Here is a 17,281-nt window from a genome sequence, read left to right on the forward strand (position 1 = left end):
AGAGAGAGAGAGAGAGAGAGACAGACAGACAGACAGACAGAAAGGGTGGGGAGAGAGAGAGAGAGAGTTTATATATTCACTTGAGCATTTATCTATGTTAGTCATGACCACAAACAATTTTTTTCCAGTAACATGCAGCTAGCTTAGAGCAAAGTTCTTTGGATTTCTACTTCTTTCACTGTATTTTCCTTTGCCGTGTCTACAGGTACAAGTGCAAAAGTTTGGAAAGTTGCATCATCATTAATTTTAGGAGAAGAGGATGTGACAAGTCATTTTCAGCACATTCAAACCATTTAAGAGTTCATTGAGATTTTAATTATGTAATATTATGTTTGATTCTGTCATGATTAAAATAATCCGATTTTTAAATTGATATCCTTTGTTAAAAAAATGGAAAGTACAGAATAAAATACGTAACACTATCTGGAGTTAACTCCTTTCTTGGAAGGTAAGAAAAAATAGAGAGGTAGGTGTGCCTACGTCCTTCAGGGCGGGCATCAGAGGAGATGGTGTTCACCAAGTAAAGAAGATGAGAATCTGGGGTGACAGTCTCCACTGAGCTCTCTGCTCTGAGAAGCAACTTTTATGTATTTTTCTAGAAAGGTATCTTTTATTATCCACAATTTTGTATAAAACCTTTTCTACTGTCTTATGCTCTAACTTTTCTTCCTTCTTAACGTAAATTAACATCTGTGAGATAGGAAGAAGGAGGTTCCTGCTAATTTGCCAGTATCTATAAATCCTTTTATTCTTCCCCCCTGATGCTTCTTCCTCTGTAAGCCAAAGCTTTCATGCATACTCTGGATCTTATACCTGTGCATGTTCTAAGAGTCCTAACTCAAAGGAATATTTTCTTTCTCTTCTATATTTTCAACCTTCTCCCTTTCTTGATTTCTTCCCATTAGCATTAAACATGTGCAAGTATCTTTCTCCTCAAAAACAGAAACATATCTGCGCATGTCTTTTTATTCTAAATCTATTTTCAGCTACACAGTAACTCTTAATCTCTATTCCCAGTTAAATGTTTCTTGGATTTGTCTATAGTCTCCATCTCAAATCCACATCCTCTATTTACCCCTCAGCACACTGTCTTGCTTTTTATGCTTCTCTGAAAATGTTCTTTCTAAGGTCACTAAAGTTAGTCCTGGGACTATAATAGAATAAACTTCTTTGATCTCTTAGCACAATTTTGTACCATGGATCACGCCCTCTGTTTTAAAAATATTCTTTCTAGTGGGATGTACAATACTACACTCTGCTGTTTTTCTCCCCCACCCCCATACCCCTTACCCAATCTCATTTGTGGGCTTATATCTTTCTTTCAGATTGGTATTTTATAAGATTCTTTGTGGCACCCCTTTTTTTTCTCACACTCATATTCTCACTCAAGAAATTTTACTAATTCCTACTGTTTTAATTAACTCTGATTTGCTGACTCTCTCATATTTACCTCTCCTAAAATTTAGTTCCCACACTCACTTGCTTTCTGGGCAGCTCCACTTGTGTGTTTCACAGGAGCCTCAAAATTGTCAAAGTCTACCAGCAAATTTATGAATACTCCTGTTTTTATTATTTTAAACTTAATTAAATATACATAAAGAGATTAAATCAATAAAGAACAAAAGAAAAATAAAAAAATCAGTATTCTTAATAATGGTGCTGATCCCAGAAATCTTAATCCTGAGCAGGTCTTTGATTTTTCATCTAGAACTGCTAGAGTATAAGCTCCATGAAGTTAGGTATCCAAAGCATCTAGCATAGGTCTGGGAGCATTAGGTATTTAAAAATTATTTGCCAAATAATTGAAATAATTAGCTTATATTTGAATAAATCTTAAATGCTTTTTCCTTTCTGAATTGTATTAACAAAGTATTTTGGTCATTATAGTATTGATCACAATAATAGCAATGGCTAACATATACTGATTAGTTACTACCATGTGCCAGTTCCTGTGATTCTTAGTATGTGTGCCTAATTTTTGCTATGACACTATAAGTACATATAGCTCCTATTGCCATTTTATAAACACAGGAACAACTGGAGTTAGCTGGGCAAATTAACCTCTTCAATATCTCCAAATAAAAGGGTGGCGGAGGTGAGACTTGAATGAAAATCTGTCTAATATTCCTAACCATGCTGAATATTGCTGAATTTTTGGAAAAAAAATGCTTTTTATATTTCTGGCTCTTTGATACAATCATTCATTTTCTTCTGATGTTTTTGCCTTTATTTAGCCTCTTCAGTGTCTCAGTACTGGCAAATGAGTATAAGCATAAACTTTCTTAGGTATTATCAGTTATCATTTTGGTTGGGTTGGAATGAGGAGAGAACTTATAATGTGCATTCAGTCTTTGGGTAAGAAAAAAAAGGAGTTTCTGTAAAATGGTAAGTGGAAATTATGAAGAAATATTGGGATGGCCAAGCAATATATTGTTTTCCTTAAAATAAGCAGAGGAAATACAGGCAAGTTGGGTCAAGAGTGGGGAAAACAATTGACACATGGAAAAACAACTAACAAATACATACTGCAGAGCCATTTACAAATTGAAGTGAAAAATTCAGGTTGGGTGGTTTTTATAATTGAAAAAAGGAGAATGTGGAGAATAAATGAGATGAATAAAAAAAGAATATGAGAAGTATGATGTAGAGAAACATTTAAAAATGATAAAAGAGAAATATAATTTAATAAAATTAGAGGAATAGGGATAACCAAGAATTAAAAATGACATAAAGAAAAAAAATCACATGCATCAGTAAATAGGTTTCATTGATTCAGATTGCTGGCTTTGTACATATCTTTGCCAGAAATGTGAAGCAAAAAAAGAAAAATAAAACATTGATTGCTGTTCTTTTGGGATGGAGCTGAGTGGATGTAGGAATCTGAAAATTTTTATACTGATTATGTTTTCTTGTGGGAGAGGAATCATATCAGCATTTTCTTTCTCAGTTTGAACACTGCTTTATTCCACTGAAATTAATAGATAAGAGATTTTCGAATGGAACACACCTACTGATTTGTTCTGATGTCAATCAGTGGTTAGAATGTATTTACTATGCTTATAAAAATCAAAAGAAAATTTTATAACCATTCAGCCACATAAATAGTGGAGCTTTTTCTTTGACTAAACAGATGTTATTGATCTTGAAGCTTTATACTTTTGCTGTTTTAGCTGTAAAACTATAAAAACTTTGGGAAAAAATTTATGAGCTGTTTGCTTTTAGAATTTGAAACTTAACTCAAAAATAAACTGTCTGTTAATAACTTATGGTTTCTCACTGCTATAATATAAACTATAAAGACTCATTTTTAGAAAGCAAATCTAAGAATTGAGGTACAGTTGAGTCAGGTGGTAGTAGCTTCGCTCCTGCCCCACACCATATTCCATATAGCTGATTTCTGGTGAATACTACTGAAAGAAGGGTTGTTTCCAGAAGTTGATTTAATTGGCGATGACTGGCACAAAGTGACAAATAGACATACAACTTTTGATGACTCAGAGACATAATATTATTTAATTATTGCATGAACATGATAACTAAGGTCATTCAAAATACAATTGGCAGATTAGACATTTAAAAACAGGTAATAAGATAGATTATATTAGTTGTATACTACATCTGTTTTTTTGTTTGTGTCTGAGTAAAAACAAATACTAGGGTGTTTGCTTTTAACAGAGAGGTTTTCTTGATTATGGTAACTTGATTTTTGAATTTAAAAAAGTCATTATCTCAATAATGATTTTTTTTAAATTATAACATACTATTTATAAGAGACCATGTGTTTCTGTAGCAACAATAATTGTAGTTGTCAGATACTTCAATTAGCATGTTATTTTAACCTCAAATATATCAGAGGGAAGAATATATGGGGGTCCAAGTTTCTTCTATATACTAATGTGTCCTTCTGTATACTAAAATGTCCTTATATGAATGGAGTATAAAATTCATTTGTGTTATGTCTTTTCTAAAAATTTGTTTGGATTTCGTGAAATACAGGTCGCAACAGTGAGAATGATAAAAAGTGAGTAGTCTTCCCTAATTTCAGTGATAACTTTTTTGTTTTGTTTTGTTTTTAAATCAATTCTTATTTATTTATTTTACCATTCTTGTTTTTATTTTATTTTTATTTTCAATTAAGTTTATTGAGGTGACATTGTTTAATAAAAGTACATAGGTTTCCAGTGTACAATTCCATGGCATGGACAACAATTCAGTGGTTACTAGAGAGAAGCGGGAGTGGGAAGGTAAAAAAGGGGTAAGGGAGTCAAATATATGGTGACAGAAGATTTGACTTTGGCTGGTGAACACTCAATGATCACTTTTAAATACTGGGCCTGATTGTTTTAAGAGGATATTTATTTGGAAGAAAGGCCAAATGAAACCAACAAAAGGCTGTTCCTGAATCTTGGGTGAGACTCCAGGTTCAGAAAGTTAGCTACTTTTTTGAAAGGAATGTGGAGTTTTAATAAAATTTGACACATGGGGAAACATCTTTCCAAAGCCACATAGCTGCTGTAATACCAGAGACTAGTAAAAGATAGAAATTTGGAAACGGAATACTTAAATCAGGCTTTATTTTAATAGGTTATGCCCTCCTTTTTTTTTTTTTCTTACTCTGTTTTGTGAATACCTTTTCATAGACTTTGGGTCTGTTACTCTCTATTTGCTATATTACAATGTATCTGTGTGTGTGTTCGTGTAGTCACATATGCATATACACAGATATCACATAACTCAGAATTTTATTCTTTATTTCTATTATTGGTGGTTTTCTTATTTACTTTAAAGCATATATTTTCCCATCACTCAGATAACATACACAATTTCTAAATAATTTGGAAATTAACAAAAATAGTAAGAGAAATGCAAAGAAAAAATCCCATTTCCACCTTTTTTTCAGTACTTTTATATGAGTATGGTAAAAAAGATAGTTTTGAGCATAGTGCATAAACAAGTCAGTGTCTTGATTTTTAAATTTTGTATTATCATATAACCTTTTCTCATGTTAAAAAATTTCATGTTTCTAATAGCTGCATAATATACTGTCAATTAGCTATGTATCTATTTTGAACTCTTTAAATAAATGATGCTGCCATAACATTGCATGCATAAATACTTTTCTCTAATATAGGGTTTTTGAGAGCATTTTCCAGCAAAGAAATTACTAGCTTAAAATATACTATTATTTTTAAGAAAGTAGGTTCAAAATTATATTTATTTTTAATAGACAACATTTCTTTTAAAAATTTTTTTTTACTAATTTACACTTCTATCTGCAAAATAAGAAATGACCCATTTTACCCCACCTTTGCTAAAATATAATTTTGTCAAGAATGACATTTAATTTTAATTTACAGGTCTTTAATTAGCACAATCCTTAATTAAAATAATTAGTAGTTTTCTCAGATAATAGAGAAAATGTTGCATTGATTCAAGTTGCCTTTTCATATGCTTGTACATGTAATGGTAATCTCTGCTCAACTTTTAAATCTTATAAAGCGGCATTATATCTTTCCTTTTCTCATGTATTTTGGCAAATTTCCTTTATAATATTTCTGTTTTCTATTACTGTATTATATAGTTCATTAGATTTGTTTATATTGATTAACAAGTTGCAGTTTTTAGCAATTTCATATGACAAGGTTGCTTTGCTAATAAGAATATGATTTTTATTTCTTTAGGGATGTAATAATTTTACTTAACTGTTAATTGGGGGCTAATTATTCAATATTCTGATTTTTAATTCTTTATTTACTTCTTCCCTCTAATTGCCTTTTAAGGCACTTAATTTATAATTAATAACTTCACCTTGAAAGTTGCAAGAGAAAAAATAAAGCTGCAAATCAAACTAAGTAAGTGTATAAGCTGGCTTTTTACTTATTTTTAATTTTGGGGGGAATGGAGGAACTTGAATATTTCACCTGTTAATGTTTTCAAATTAGTTTTAAGAAAGGTGTATATTTCTTTCATGTATCAAATATGGTAAAAAAGAAATCACTAAATTAAAATATTCAATCCTGCAAATAAAATTTGATTTATAATAAAATTTCAGAAAGGAGCTCTAACTCAAGTAACTTCTGGAGTTTTCTGTGCCCAAATTCCTTCTGTATCCTCTCCTTTATCCTGCTGGGGTCCTTTTGTGCCCTAGAGTTACAGACTTTCATTTTACAACCTTTCACTTTCTCTTTGTTTCCCACTAATTGACAGCTGGAGCAGAGCGACTCTGACATAATTTTACAAGATAATTTAACATCATTCTTTATTATCTTCTACAAATAAATGTCCCTGTTTTGGAAAGCAAATCTAGACAAGAAATAGCCATGTTACCCTACACATTTCTAAGAAGGAACACTTGTAATTCATTCCTTACATCTTTTGTCATAAAGAATTCAGAAGCCTTAAGGCCAGCTAGGAAGCTGAGGTTAAGATTTTTTAATGGTTTGATGTCTCAGTGGAAACATTTATTTTCTTTTAAATATGTGATTTATGGCAGAAGATGGCCAGCTTGCTGGTAGATGTCTATTGGGAATTGTCTAAATGCTCTACTGTTGTCTTAAATCTCTAGGTTTTATATCCAGTTGAACATTTTGGATTTCTATTTTCCCCTCTTGGCGACTATTAATGAACAAGCTTAAACCACTAGTATGCTGTGTTATTACATGAATACTGAGCAGTCATTAAATACCTACAGCAAATGAATGATGAACAATTTTTAGGTTGTATATAGAAAAAAATTTGGTATATTTTTGAGGGTCATATATTGCATTTTACAAGCATTCTTTATGAAGACAATTTCATTATGTCTTAATGATAATTTTTTTGCTTGTAAAGTCTCCTTAACATATGTTTTAGGCTTTGACATTTATAGCAGCTTCAGTGAATGGATATCCCTATACCCGAGCGTGACTAAAAAGACCATTGTGTAACAAACTGCCTGATAAATGGTATCTGCCTTATACATTTTCTCTAAGAAGCTTCACTCTTTCAATTTCTCTATGCCCACTAATTGTTCGTTGCTGCGTTCTCTCATTAATAATTATATATAATGACTATGTGTTAATAAGAATTTCTCATCTTGTTTATATTGATTAACAAGTTATAGTCTATAGCAATTTCATATGACAAGGTTGCTTTGCTAATAAGAATCACTCCTAATGTTTCCTCCTTTTTTTAGCTTTACTCCAGTGCTATTGTCTGTCTCCCCTACTAGACCCTAAGCCAGAAAAGGACTGTGTCCGTTTATGGGTTTTGTCTTTAGTGCCTAGCACAGTGTTGGCATCTATATAGATACCCAACTGAATCTGTAGGATAAATGAAAGGAATATTTACTTTTTATAATTAAGGAGGTAGTTTTATTCTGAAAGTAATACATGCTTGTATTAAAAATTTAAACCTACAGAAGACTATAAGTCAATTCTACTTTTCAGAGATTATCAAGTTTAGGTGACAAATGAAACAGTCAGATTGCCAGATACAGAAGCCGTGTCACTCAAGCAGGCCATGTGATTATTTGGCTACGATCTGATGCAGTTCTAGGTAACCAAGAGAACATGAGTTGACTCTGCTCCTTCCTTCACCTCATGGTATACAATCTGTTTCCTCCCCAGATGTCAGTATTATTACTCTCCCTCTATAGTCATGAAATGTGGTATGTCCCAGCTCAATAAATATAACAACCTCTTTTTTTCCTACCATCTTTCTTTGATCCAGATCTTTCAAATGAAAAGATTAGATGGGAATGAGATAAGGACATTTTTTTGAAATTTAAAGACAGTCCTATGTTGACCCACATTGTAGGTGGATTCAGTTGGCAGTGTACATAACCAAGAGTTTATTATCTTCGTGGTCTAGGATTATGTCAAGTCAACAAGAGAATTCAGTTACCTGAGTCAGAATTAAGTTTGAATATTCTAGGCCCCCTTTTGACTGAGCTGCCACCTGGAGGTATATCAACCAGGCTGTCTTGGGCTTACTGTTAGGGGAAAGAAAAATGTGCTATGTCCAGGAATGGACAGGGTGGAATCCTATATTTTAAAAATAGTTTTATATAATTTTCCAGTCATTTCATCCTGATCATTACTCTTTAGATGGCCAAGAAATGATGAACCTTTTGTAGGAAAGGCTAAATTCAGTTAGCTAACTGCCTTGTTCGGGTGGTAGACTAGGAGGTGATTTGAAGTTTGGGAAGGTATATTTTTTAGTCAGTTTTTAAGGAGGTCACTCCAAAATTCAATTAAAAATTTGAATGGTATGGAGTGTGGAAAAATCTGTCTAAAATCTCGACTGTCATTCCATTGTTTTGTGGCCTTTGTGACAAAAGACACACCATTGTCAGACTGTAAATGGTCCGAAATCAGAAAACACAATTCAGTTTAGTTTCACGGGCCACAGTGGTGTGACTGATGTGGATGGTTGGACTAGAACAGCAACATCGTAACTTGAGACCATGTAGGATGGTGAGTTGGGTGCGTGCACAAAACAGAGTCATACTCAAACAGAGCCGTAGGTGGGAGCTCTACTCCTACCATCCCTCCTCAACTTCTGAACCATGCTCATACAGGTAATATGACCTTAAGTCTGCTCTAGTGGAAGGATACCTCAATCTCACCCTTAATAAATTTTTTATCTTAAAGCAGTGGTGCTCAGGTGTGAGGGGACCAGTGGTGTCAGAGAGATGAAGGGACAGAGCAACTCTGTGCCAGTGACAAGTTTTGCATTTATTAATTTTAGAGCAGTTGTTTACCCACAGCTCAACCAAATGAATGTTTAATATTTTCAGTTTTCATCATTATTATTGCCATCCCTACATTTCTGACATACCTTTTATTTCTCAGTCTTTTTTGCAGAGTTCATTCAACAAATGTTTATCAAGCACAAATTTTGTGCCAGAAAAAGTTTTTTGATATCTTAAAGATAGCATGGTGAATAATAGACATAATTCCATGAGGGAAGTAGACAATAAATAAATTAACATGTACTAGTGATATGTACTCTGAATAAACTACATAAGTATATGGCATAGATGATGGAAGGACATTATTTCAGATAAGTTGGTCCAGAAAAGTACTCACAGGGGATATTTGAGCAGACACCTGGATAAAGGGTGAGGAGTAATATAATGTTCCCATTATATTACTTGGGAACAGTATTCCAGAGGGAATTTCAAGCGTGAAGAATCTGGAATACATTGAAGAAAGGAGAGACAGTTAAAAGATAAAGTCTTAACGGCAGTCAAGGTCCAGATTTGGGTAGGTGTTGTAGGCCAAGATAAGGATTCGGAATTTATTTTAAATGTGACAAAACTACTGGTCAATAATGAGCAGAACAGATTTAAATTTAAATGATTAAATTTAAATTTTTACAGGGTCAACCTTCCTTCTGTGGGGAGAATAGATTATTATGGGAGTGCATTTAAGAAGATAAGGACTAGCATATCATTGAGTGATCCCACTTCTAGTTATATACTCAAGAGAAATGAAAACATATGTCCATGAAAAAATTTGTACATGAATATTCATAGCTACATTGTTCATGATTGCAAAATAGTGGAAATAACCCACTTGTAGTTCAACTAATAAATGAATAAATAAAATATGCTATATTTGTACAATGAAATACTATTTGACATGAGGAAATAAAGTACTGGTATATACTAAAACATGAATAAATCGTGAAAACGTTATGCTAAGTGAAGAAGACAGTCACAAAGGACCATGTATTGTATGATTTCACTTATATGAAATGTTCAAAATGGGAAAATCAATAGAGACAGGAATTAGATTAGTGGTTACCCAGAGCTAGGGGCAACAAGAGGATTGGGAGGTTATAGAATAGGGGAACTGTTTTCTTTTGAGGTAATAAAAGTGGTCTAAAATTGATTGTGATGGATGTACAACTTTGTAACTGACTATGCTACAAGCCACTTTAAATGGACGAATTGTATGTTATGTGAATTACATCACAATAAAGCTGTATTTTTTTTAAAATAAGGGAGTATATCAAGGTGTTTGGTGATGGTGGCTTGGTCTGGTGTGGTAGCAGTGGAATTGGTGAGAGTAGGTCAAATCTGAAGGCAGAGGCAACGGAATTTGCTGCAAGATCAAACAAAGAATGTGAAAGAAAAGAGCTGCCGGAAATGAGTACAAGGCTTTATGGCCAAGCTATGTCAAATGCTGCTTCAGAGTTATGTAAGATAATGCTTAAAAACTGCCCATTGGATTTGCCCATGGCCATATTTTACAAGATTTCCATATAGCATTAGTGGCTGAAGTCTGTTGAATTTAAGAAGGAATTGGAGGACAGGGCTATGGGATGTTTAGATAGTGGTTATACATAGTTTTTTTTTTTTTTTTCAGAAGTTTTGTTTTAAAGATGAGTAGAGAACTGGAGGGATAGCTGAAGAGGTATGTGTGATCAAATGCATTTTTTAACGATGATTATTTATATAGCATATTTGTATTGATAGCAATGACTTACTAGAAAAGAAAAAACGATGCAGAAGAAACAAGTGCATCAGTGAAATCCATGAATATGTGAGAGCAGAGGGCATTGCACTCCTAAAAGGTCAAGCTGTGTGTTGTAACACTTGGACTTGCAGATTTAGGGGTAACAGTAGCAGCTACAACTAAGCTGATGCATTCAACATGGCAGTATACAAAATTCCCGTTTCATTGTTTATAATCTCTGCTAAATGTGGAAGGTGAAACATTTCTGGAGGCAAAAAATGACAAAACTTAAGTTGTCTTCCTTGGGGCACATCATGAGAGGTCAGGGTCCTTTGGAAAAGACAATGATGCTGGGAAAAATAGAAGGCAGCAGGAAAAGAAGAAGACTAAATATGAAATGTATTGAAAACATAAAAGAAGCCATAAGCACGAGTTTACAGGAGCTGAGCAGCACTGTTGAGGACAGGACGTTGTGGACATCACTCATTCATACAGTCGCCAAGAGTCAGAGCCAACTCAATGGTACATAACACACACACGTAGGAATGTGGTGAGCTGAGAGGAAAAAGCAAGCAGAGGGGCAGTATGAGGAAGTCAAACGAGATGCAAAATTTTCTGAGGGATGGAAATGATTTGACTAGCAACAGATTGCTGTGGAGCATTGAAAGTCTACAAGTAGAATTCATAGGTTTAAAATGAGAATAGGGAGTATATTTGGGGGCTTTTTTTCCAGCCATGTTTATCTGTTTGCATATAGGAGTGAAGTAGGGGAAAACTGGATCTAACCAGCATCACAGACTGGGCGACTTTAAAAACAGAAATTTATTTTCTTGCAGATTTAAAAAGTCCAAAATCAATGTGTCAGCAGAATTGCTTTAATTCTGATGTCTCTGTCTATAGCATATAAATGGCCACCTTACACAGTCTTTCCTTTATGTGTGTGTGTGTGCTTGTGCACGCCTTCTAGTCACCTCTTCTTAAAGAACACAAGTCATGTGAGATTAAGGGCCACCCATAGGACCTCATTTTACCTTAATTGCCTCTTTTAGGGCCCTATCTTCAGATACAGTTGCATTCTAAAATATCTGGGGTTGGGACTTCACATAAAGACTTTTTTTTTTTTTTTTTTTTTTTGTCAGCCCATAACAACCAGTGCTGGAGTTTTAAAACAAAAATATTTTGGAGTGAGAATGAGCATATTATGAGATGTGAAATTCTGTTCTCATATAGCTTACTATTTAAGAAAGAGGGCAAATGTTAAACAATAAAAAAACTAATTACCTTTTTAATATATTGGGGGGTAATAGGTATAAAGAAGAAAAATAAAGTGAGTTAAAGAAATATAGAGTATACTGTATTATGTGGGAAAGCTCTCCATGATTTGACATTTGAGCAGGAAAGAAGTACTACCTAGAGGAAATAAAAGTAGGGAGCCATGACCATATCAGTGAGCAGGGAAAACAGCAGATGTATACACCCTGAAGCAAAGTGATGATTTGTCTATGTAAGAAACAGCCAGGAGACCCAAGTCACTGCCATGGAGAACAAGGGTAAATGACAACAGAAAGGTATTATGTACAAACTCTTTTAAATGCTGTTGACTTATGATTTCTTTATTTAATCAAAAGTCAATGAATCATATGATAGGTACATGAACATTTTATTTTTACCTTTAGAAAATGAGGTATGATTTATACAGAATGCAATTACACAGATCTTAAGTAGACAGTTCAATGAGTTTTGACAGTTGTATATCCTGTGTAACTCATACCCCATCAGAAACTACATCTATTAAATATACTTGTGATTGTTAGATATAAAATATATTTGTAATGCTCACAAATATTAATATTAATGTTTAATATTAAATATATTTGTGATTTAATATTAAAACATATTTGTAAATCTTAAATATGTTTGTGATGCTCATCTTGTCTCCTGATTCCCTGAATACATACATACTGAACATACACACTGCTTCTAGAAAGATTGGTAGGGAGACTCCTCATTCTTTTTTCTCATTCTTTCAATTATGTTCATGATGATGACAATATTACTGTTACTACTAGTAGTAGCTACTGTATAGTGAGCCCCTCATATATCAGATACTGTTATAAGAGCTTTACATGTATTAATTTACTCAATATTCATCATAGCCTTATGAAGTAGCAACTATTGTTCACATTTTGTGAGTAGGAAAAAGGAGGCATGGATCATTTAAGTAAGTTGAATTAAGTCATACAATTAGTGGATGTTGGAATCCATATTCAAATTATGGCATTTTAATTCTGAAATATATATTTCTAGATTCTAAGCTAGGTTGCTTCCTAAAAGTCAAATCTTATGTTATGAATACTTAAATTTTCCTTAGTTTAAATGCAAGTAAGGTTATATATATATATATAAATTTTGCTTCTACACCATTTTTCCACATAAGGCGTTTATTTAACATTATTTTTTCTTCCTATTTTCTTAGTGTATCTTTCATTGTGATGTGGTTTTTACAGTGGTATCTATGGTTTAGGCTGTGGATATATTCTAGTTCACTTTCATTTTAGATCTTCCTTCATACAAAGATCTGTCTTCCTGAGAATAACACCTGTAGCTGATTCAGGGTATTTTTTCCATGCCTACTCACTAGATTTATCAGTTCTTAAACCAAATTTTGCAAAATTGTCCAGTGACCAGTTCACAGAAGCCCCTGCATAGCTATTTAAAACATTTAAAGTCTGTTGGGTGCCCGGAACTTCTGGGAGCACTACCAGCAGTCTTACACTAGCTTCCAGGATCTTTTGGCAGCCTCACACAGCCTCATAAAATAGATTGAATAAATTTGCAACTAGTATGCAGTTTTCTACAAAAGAAAATATATGACTACAGATAAAAATGAGTCGAATAGCAACTAAACTAGACCCCCTGGGTAAGGGATAATCTCCTAATTAAAAACAAAAAAAGTCTTCCTATTTTAAGAACATAGTTACTAAACCTCTAAACTTTATCTAGATTTTATTTTTTATATTTGAAATCCATTTTGATAAAGATAGGAAAAATGGTGTATATTTTCAAACAAAAATTTTGTAATATCTCTTAGAATATCTGGCTGATACTCCATTATTTACTGGGCAGGAAGAAAAGGAAAGGATTCTGATTAGCAAGATGGTACTTACTAGTTTTCTAACTGTTGAAGTTTTCCTATCTAGAGAAATATTTTTAAAGAAGGAGATGACTGTGCTCAAAAAATTTGCAACAATTAGAAAAGGGGTTGTATTTTTGGATCGAAGAGCCTGTAGTTTATGCAAAGTTGATCATGTTCCACATGGGCTTGGCAAGCCAGGAATATTGCAGAAGTTGGACTTGGTTTGAGAAACAGAACTGTGTTTGCAAATAAATAGGGGTTTACTGGAATAAAAACATAATACAGATGCTGATTCTCTTAAATAAACCTGGGCCACCAACTGTGCTTATGTTGGTTGGTGTTACTGTGTATATTGTACCATCCTTCTGCTCAACCAGTTTTATTCTTACGGGAAGAGTATTGGAACACAATATATGAGATTACTATTTAACAAATGCCAGTAGATAAGACTCTTGTAAATGATAACATGTAGAATATTTTTAAGTTAAGAGATAAAATTAAAATCTTAAAATGTATAAGAAAAGACTATTTCATAAATAAACAAAAATTGAAACAGGAACTTAGTTTTTTCCTATAAAATATTAAAGTTAGACTCAGTGCTAATGTCTTGATATATAGATCTAGCAGGCTATGAAATTAAAATAATTGGAATGGCAATAAGATGTGATTTTCCCTTTTTGTATAACCAAAGCTGAAATTGAATTTTCAATAACCTCAACTGTTAAGCTCTTAGGAAATGACTTATCTTAGCCATTTTAATATTTAACATTAAATGATTTTACTTTTTCTATTATAATCATATTCATTATATTTTCTTTTTAAAATGTCCTCTTTCTTTATCCTATTTAAGCCTCACAATATTTTATGAGATGGATAGAGTAGAAAATATGTTATAAGAAAATGAAGCACAGAGAGGCAAAATGCCTACCTAAAGTCATCTTTTACTTTTATGACATAGCCAGTGATTGTGGTGTTTATGCCTTTATTATCAATCTTTACATTAAAATATTTTATCTAATATATAGATCCTTTATTATAGGATCTTTTATTTTTAAGTATTCCTTCTAAATCCAGAAATCGCTATTTGATAACCATCAGTCTTATATGTACTTTTCCATGGGACTTCTTGTCTATAATAAACTGAAGGGACCGAGTCCATCTTAGGATCAAAGAAGGACAGAAAATTTGATAGCTTTCACATCCCATACAGTGTAGTAAAGCATATATAACACAACAGGAAATATAGGGGAATTTTTCTCGTTATCAGGGTTAGAGGCTGGGTTCCAACGTTTAGCTATATTTTTTATGGAACAGTGAAGTCAAAATGAAATAGATAAGTAGCAGAGTATTTTTTTTTTCCAAGAAAAATAAGAAGCAAACAAATCCCAAATATCATGCATTCCTCAAATTTGCACAGTTTGCTTCTTTTTTAAAATGCCAAATAAATGTAAATTCTATGTAACTATAGAAAAACTTTGTTAAAATAATTTTTAAACTGTCACTTAATGTAAATTTCGCATTCGTTACCAGTCTAGATGGATTGTAACAGGGAACAGCATTTATGTTGCTTTATGATGCAAAGTCAGCTGCCCTTAATTCAAAGAGCTTCTGCCTCAGCAAATTGTACTTTGATGTTTTTATTTTGAGGCAAATGTTTCTGAAATACTCTGAGTATCTTTGTATTTAATAGCTGTTCTTCCCAAATATCATCAAAACTATGTTACTTATTCACATCAATAAATTTATACCTTATTTGATATTATTTTAAGTGTAGCATATGATATGAGAATATTTTTGGTTTGATATATTTACTGTAGAAACAGAAACAAATTGACCAGGTTCTTATTGTTCTATTTAGTATAAATAAGACAAATATGTATGTGGTATTAATCCTACACTTACTTTGATTTTGTTATTAATTTTGCACATGTCTTTGGTATGCCTTTTAGAATTCTTACTCTGGTTATTCTAAGTCACTTTACACTAATGTGTTATTTCTCCTCTGATAATATTTTTTGAATGTATTCCGTCTTTTCTAAAATAAAGATCTGTTGTGGATACTCTCTGTGCAGACCAGATGGGGTTTTATGGCTTAATAACTGATGACTTATTTCATATAATTGCTCTTTTTCAGAATCTCAGAATTTTTTCTTTTATAGCTTAATATTGATAACTTTGTGTTCTGCAAGATGGTTTACCAGCATTATCGAACTTAGTCCGCATAGATCTTTAGGTTTGGTACTGTTATTTTCATTTCACAGATGAACAAACTGAGGCTTAGAAAGGCTTCCAAAAAGACGAAGTGAATAGACCCAGGCCTGTCTGTGTATAAAGGCCAGTTCTTAGCCACTACAATATTTTGTACCCCAGAATGACTTCTATTTCAGCACTTTTGGCTCCTGGAAGTGCTGAAACAGCATAGGTTCAGAACCATACTATCTGACAACCTGTAGTCTGCAGAATATTGTGATAGGAATTTAAGGAGAATACAGTACAACTTAAAGAAATCAAATAATTGTCAAGGGCCTAGCAGAGTAGTGGCAGGTCTAGAATTAGCTGTGTGAATTTTATCCACCTGACTTGCCTGCAACTTTAATTTATTTGGACATCTAATTCTGCCTTTGAAAGTCCAGTCCTGATGTATATGGGAACATTAAATAAGTCATATATTTCATGTTATATCTCTTTTATGCAAGACAAATATTATGGTAATGAAATTTTTCTTTTCTTTTTTTTAAAATACAGTGGGATGCATTCTGCCTTTATTCTGGACTTCACCTTTGTGGCTTGGATTTATCACAGTAGCATCTGTCTTCGATCTATGTGTTAACTAGAAATCAAGGAAAGACATGAGGAGGTTTGTTTACTGCAAGGTGGTTCTAGCCACTTCACTGATGTGGGTTCTGGTTGATGTCTTCTTACTCCTCTACTTCAGTGAATGTAACAAATGTGATGACAAGAAGGAAAGATCCCTGCTACCTGCTCTCAGGGGTAAGTGCTTATGAAGTAAATGTTACTTTTAAAGAGATGAGAATGACAGTGACTCATTACAAAACATGAAACTTCAAAATACGGGTTGCTTAAACTTGTTGAGTTAGAAGAGCGTTTTGGCAGAACTATTTATCTACATTTAACCATGGGAAAGCTACTCTACTTTTCTCGGCCTCAGTGTCTTGTTGGGAGAAATGAGAAGAATGAGTTCATCTCTAAGTTACTTTCCAATTCTAAAATTCCTACGTTCTGTGATTGTATGGAAAGAACAATTTAGAGAACATCCTAACTGGAAAGAATTTTAAACGTAAGCTTCCAGAAGCAAAAGCCCTTAGGGACCAAGCATGTAACATAAAGAGGAAAACCTGTTAAAGTGAGATGGTAGATACTATAGCAAAATGCAACTGCGTGTGGCACTCCTAAAGACTTCCAAAAACAATAAAACAAATGAACAAACACCACTTTTGTAATCAAAATACATGTTGGTGGCCAGATTCAACTGTGGGCTGTCAGATTGTTGCCCTATGCTAAGAGCAAAAGATAATTTTGAGTATATTATAAAGTCACTTTAACTCAATATTTACCTCTTTAGGGACCAGTTTCAATAGCTAGATAAGAGTGAATTCTAAAACATCAGAGTGCTATGTATAAATGGGGATTTATTAAATGAAGTCATAGATTCATTTCCTATATTATTCCAAATATTTTT

The 17,281-nt window shown here is 33.1% G+C and overlaps 1 protein-coding gene across 4 annotated transcripts in view; it reads left to right on the forward strand.

Moving 5' to 3' along the window:
* GALNT13 (polypeptide N-acetylgalactosaminyltransferase 13) overlaps nucleotides 1-17,281 on the forward strand; it is a 431,664-nt gene that overhangs the window by 41,188 nt on the left and 373,195 nt on the right. For 3 of the 4 annotated variants that reach the window (XM_006921078.1, XM_025039467.1, XM_025039468.1), the window contains exon 1: nucleotides 16,431-16,572. In XM_006921078.1, coding sequence (XP_006921140.1) covers nucleotides 16,431-16,572 — 142 coding nt within the window. Of the gene's footprint in view, nucleotides 1-16,326; nucleotides 16,573-17,281 lie in introns of those variants that run through there. The other variant, XM_006921079.1, reaches the window with a different exon arrangement.

The sequence above is a fragment of the Pteropus alecto genome, unplaced genomic scaffold (assembly GCF_000325575.1).
Source record: "Pteropus alecto unplaced genomic scaffold, ASM32557v1 scaffold3, whole genome shotgun sequence".
NCBI classification, from domain to species: Eukaryota; Metazoa; Chordata; class Mammalia; order Chiroptera; family Pteropodidae; genus Pteropus; species Pteropus alecto.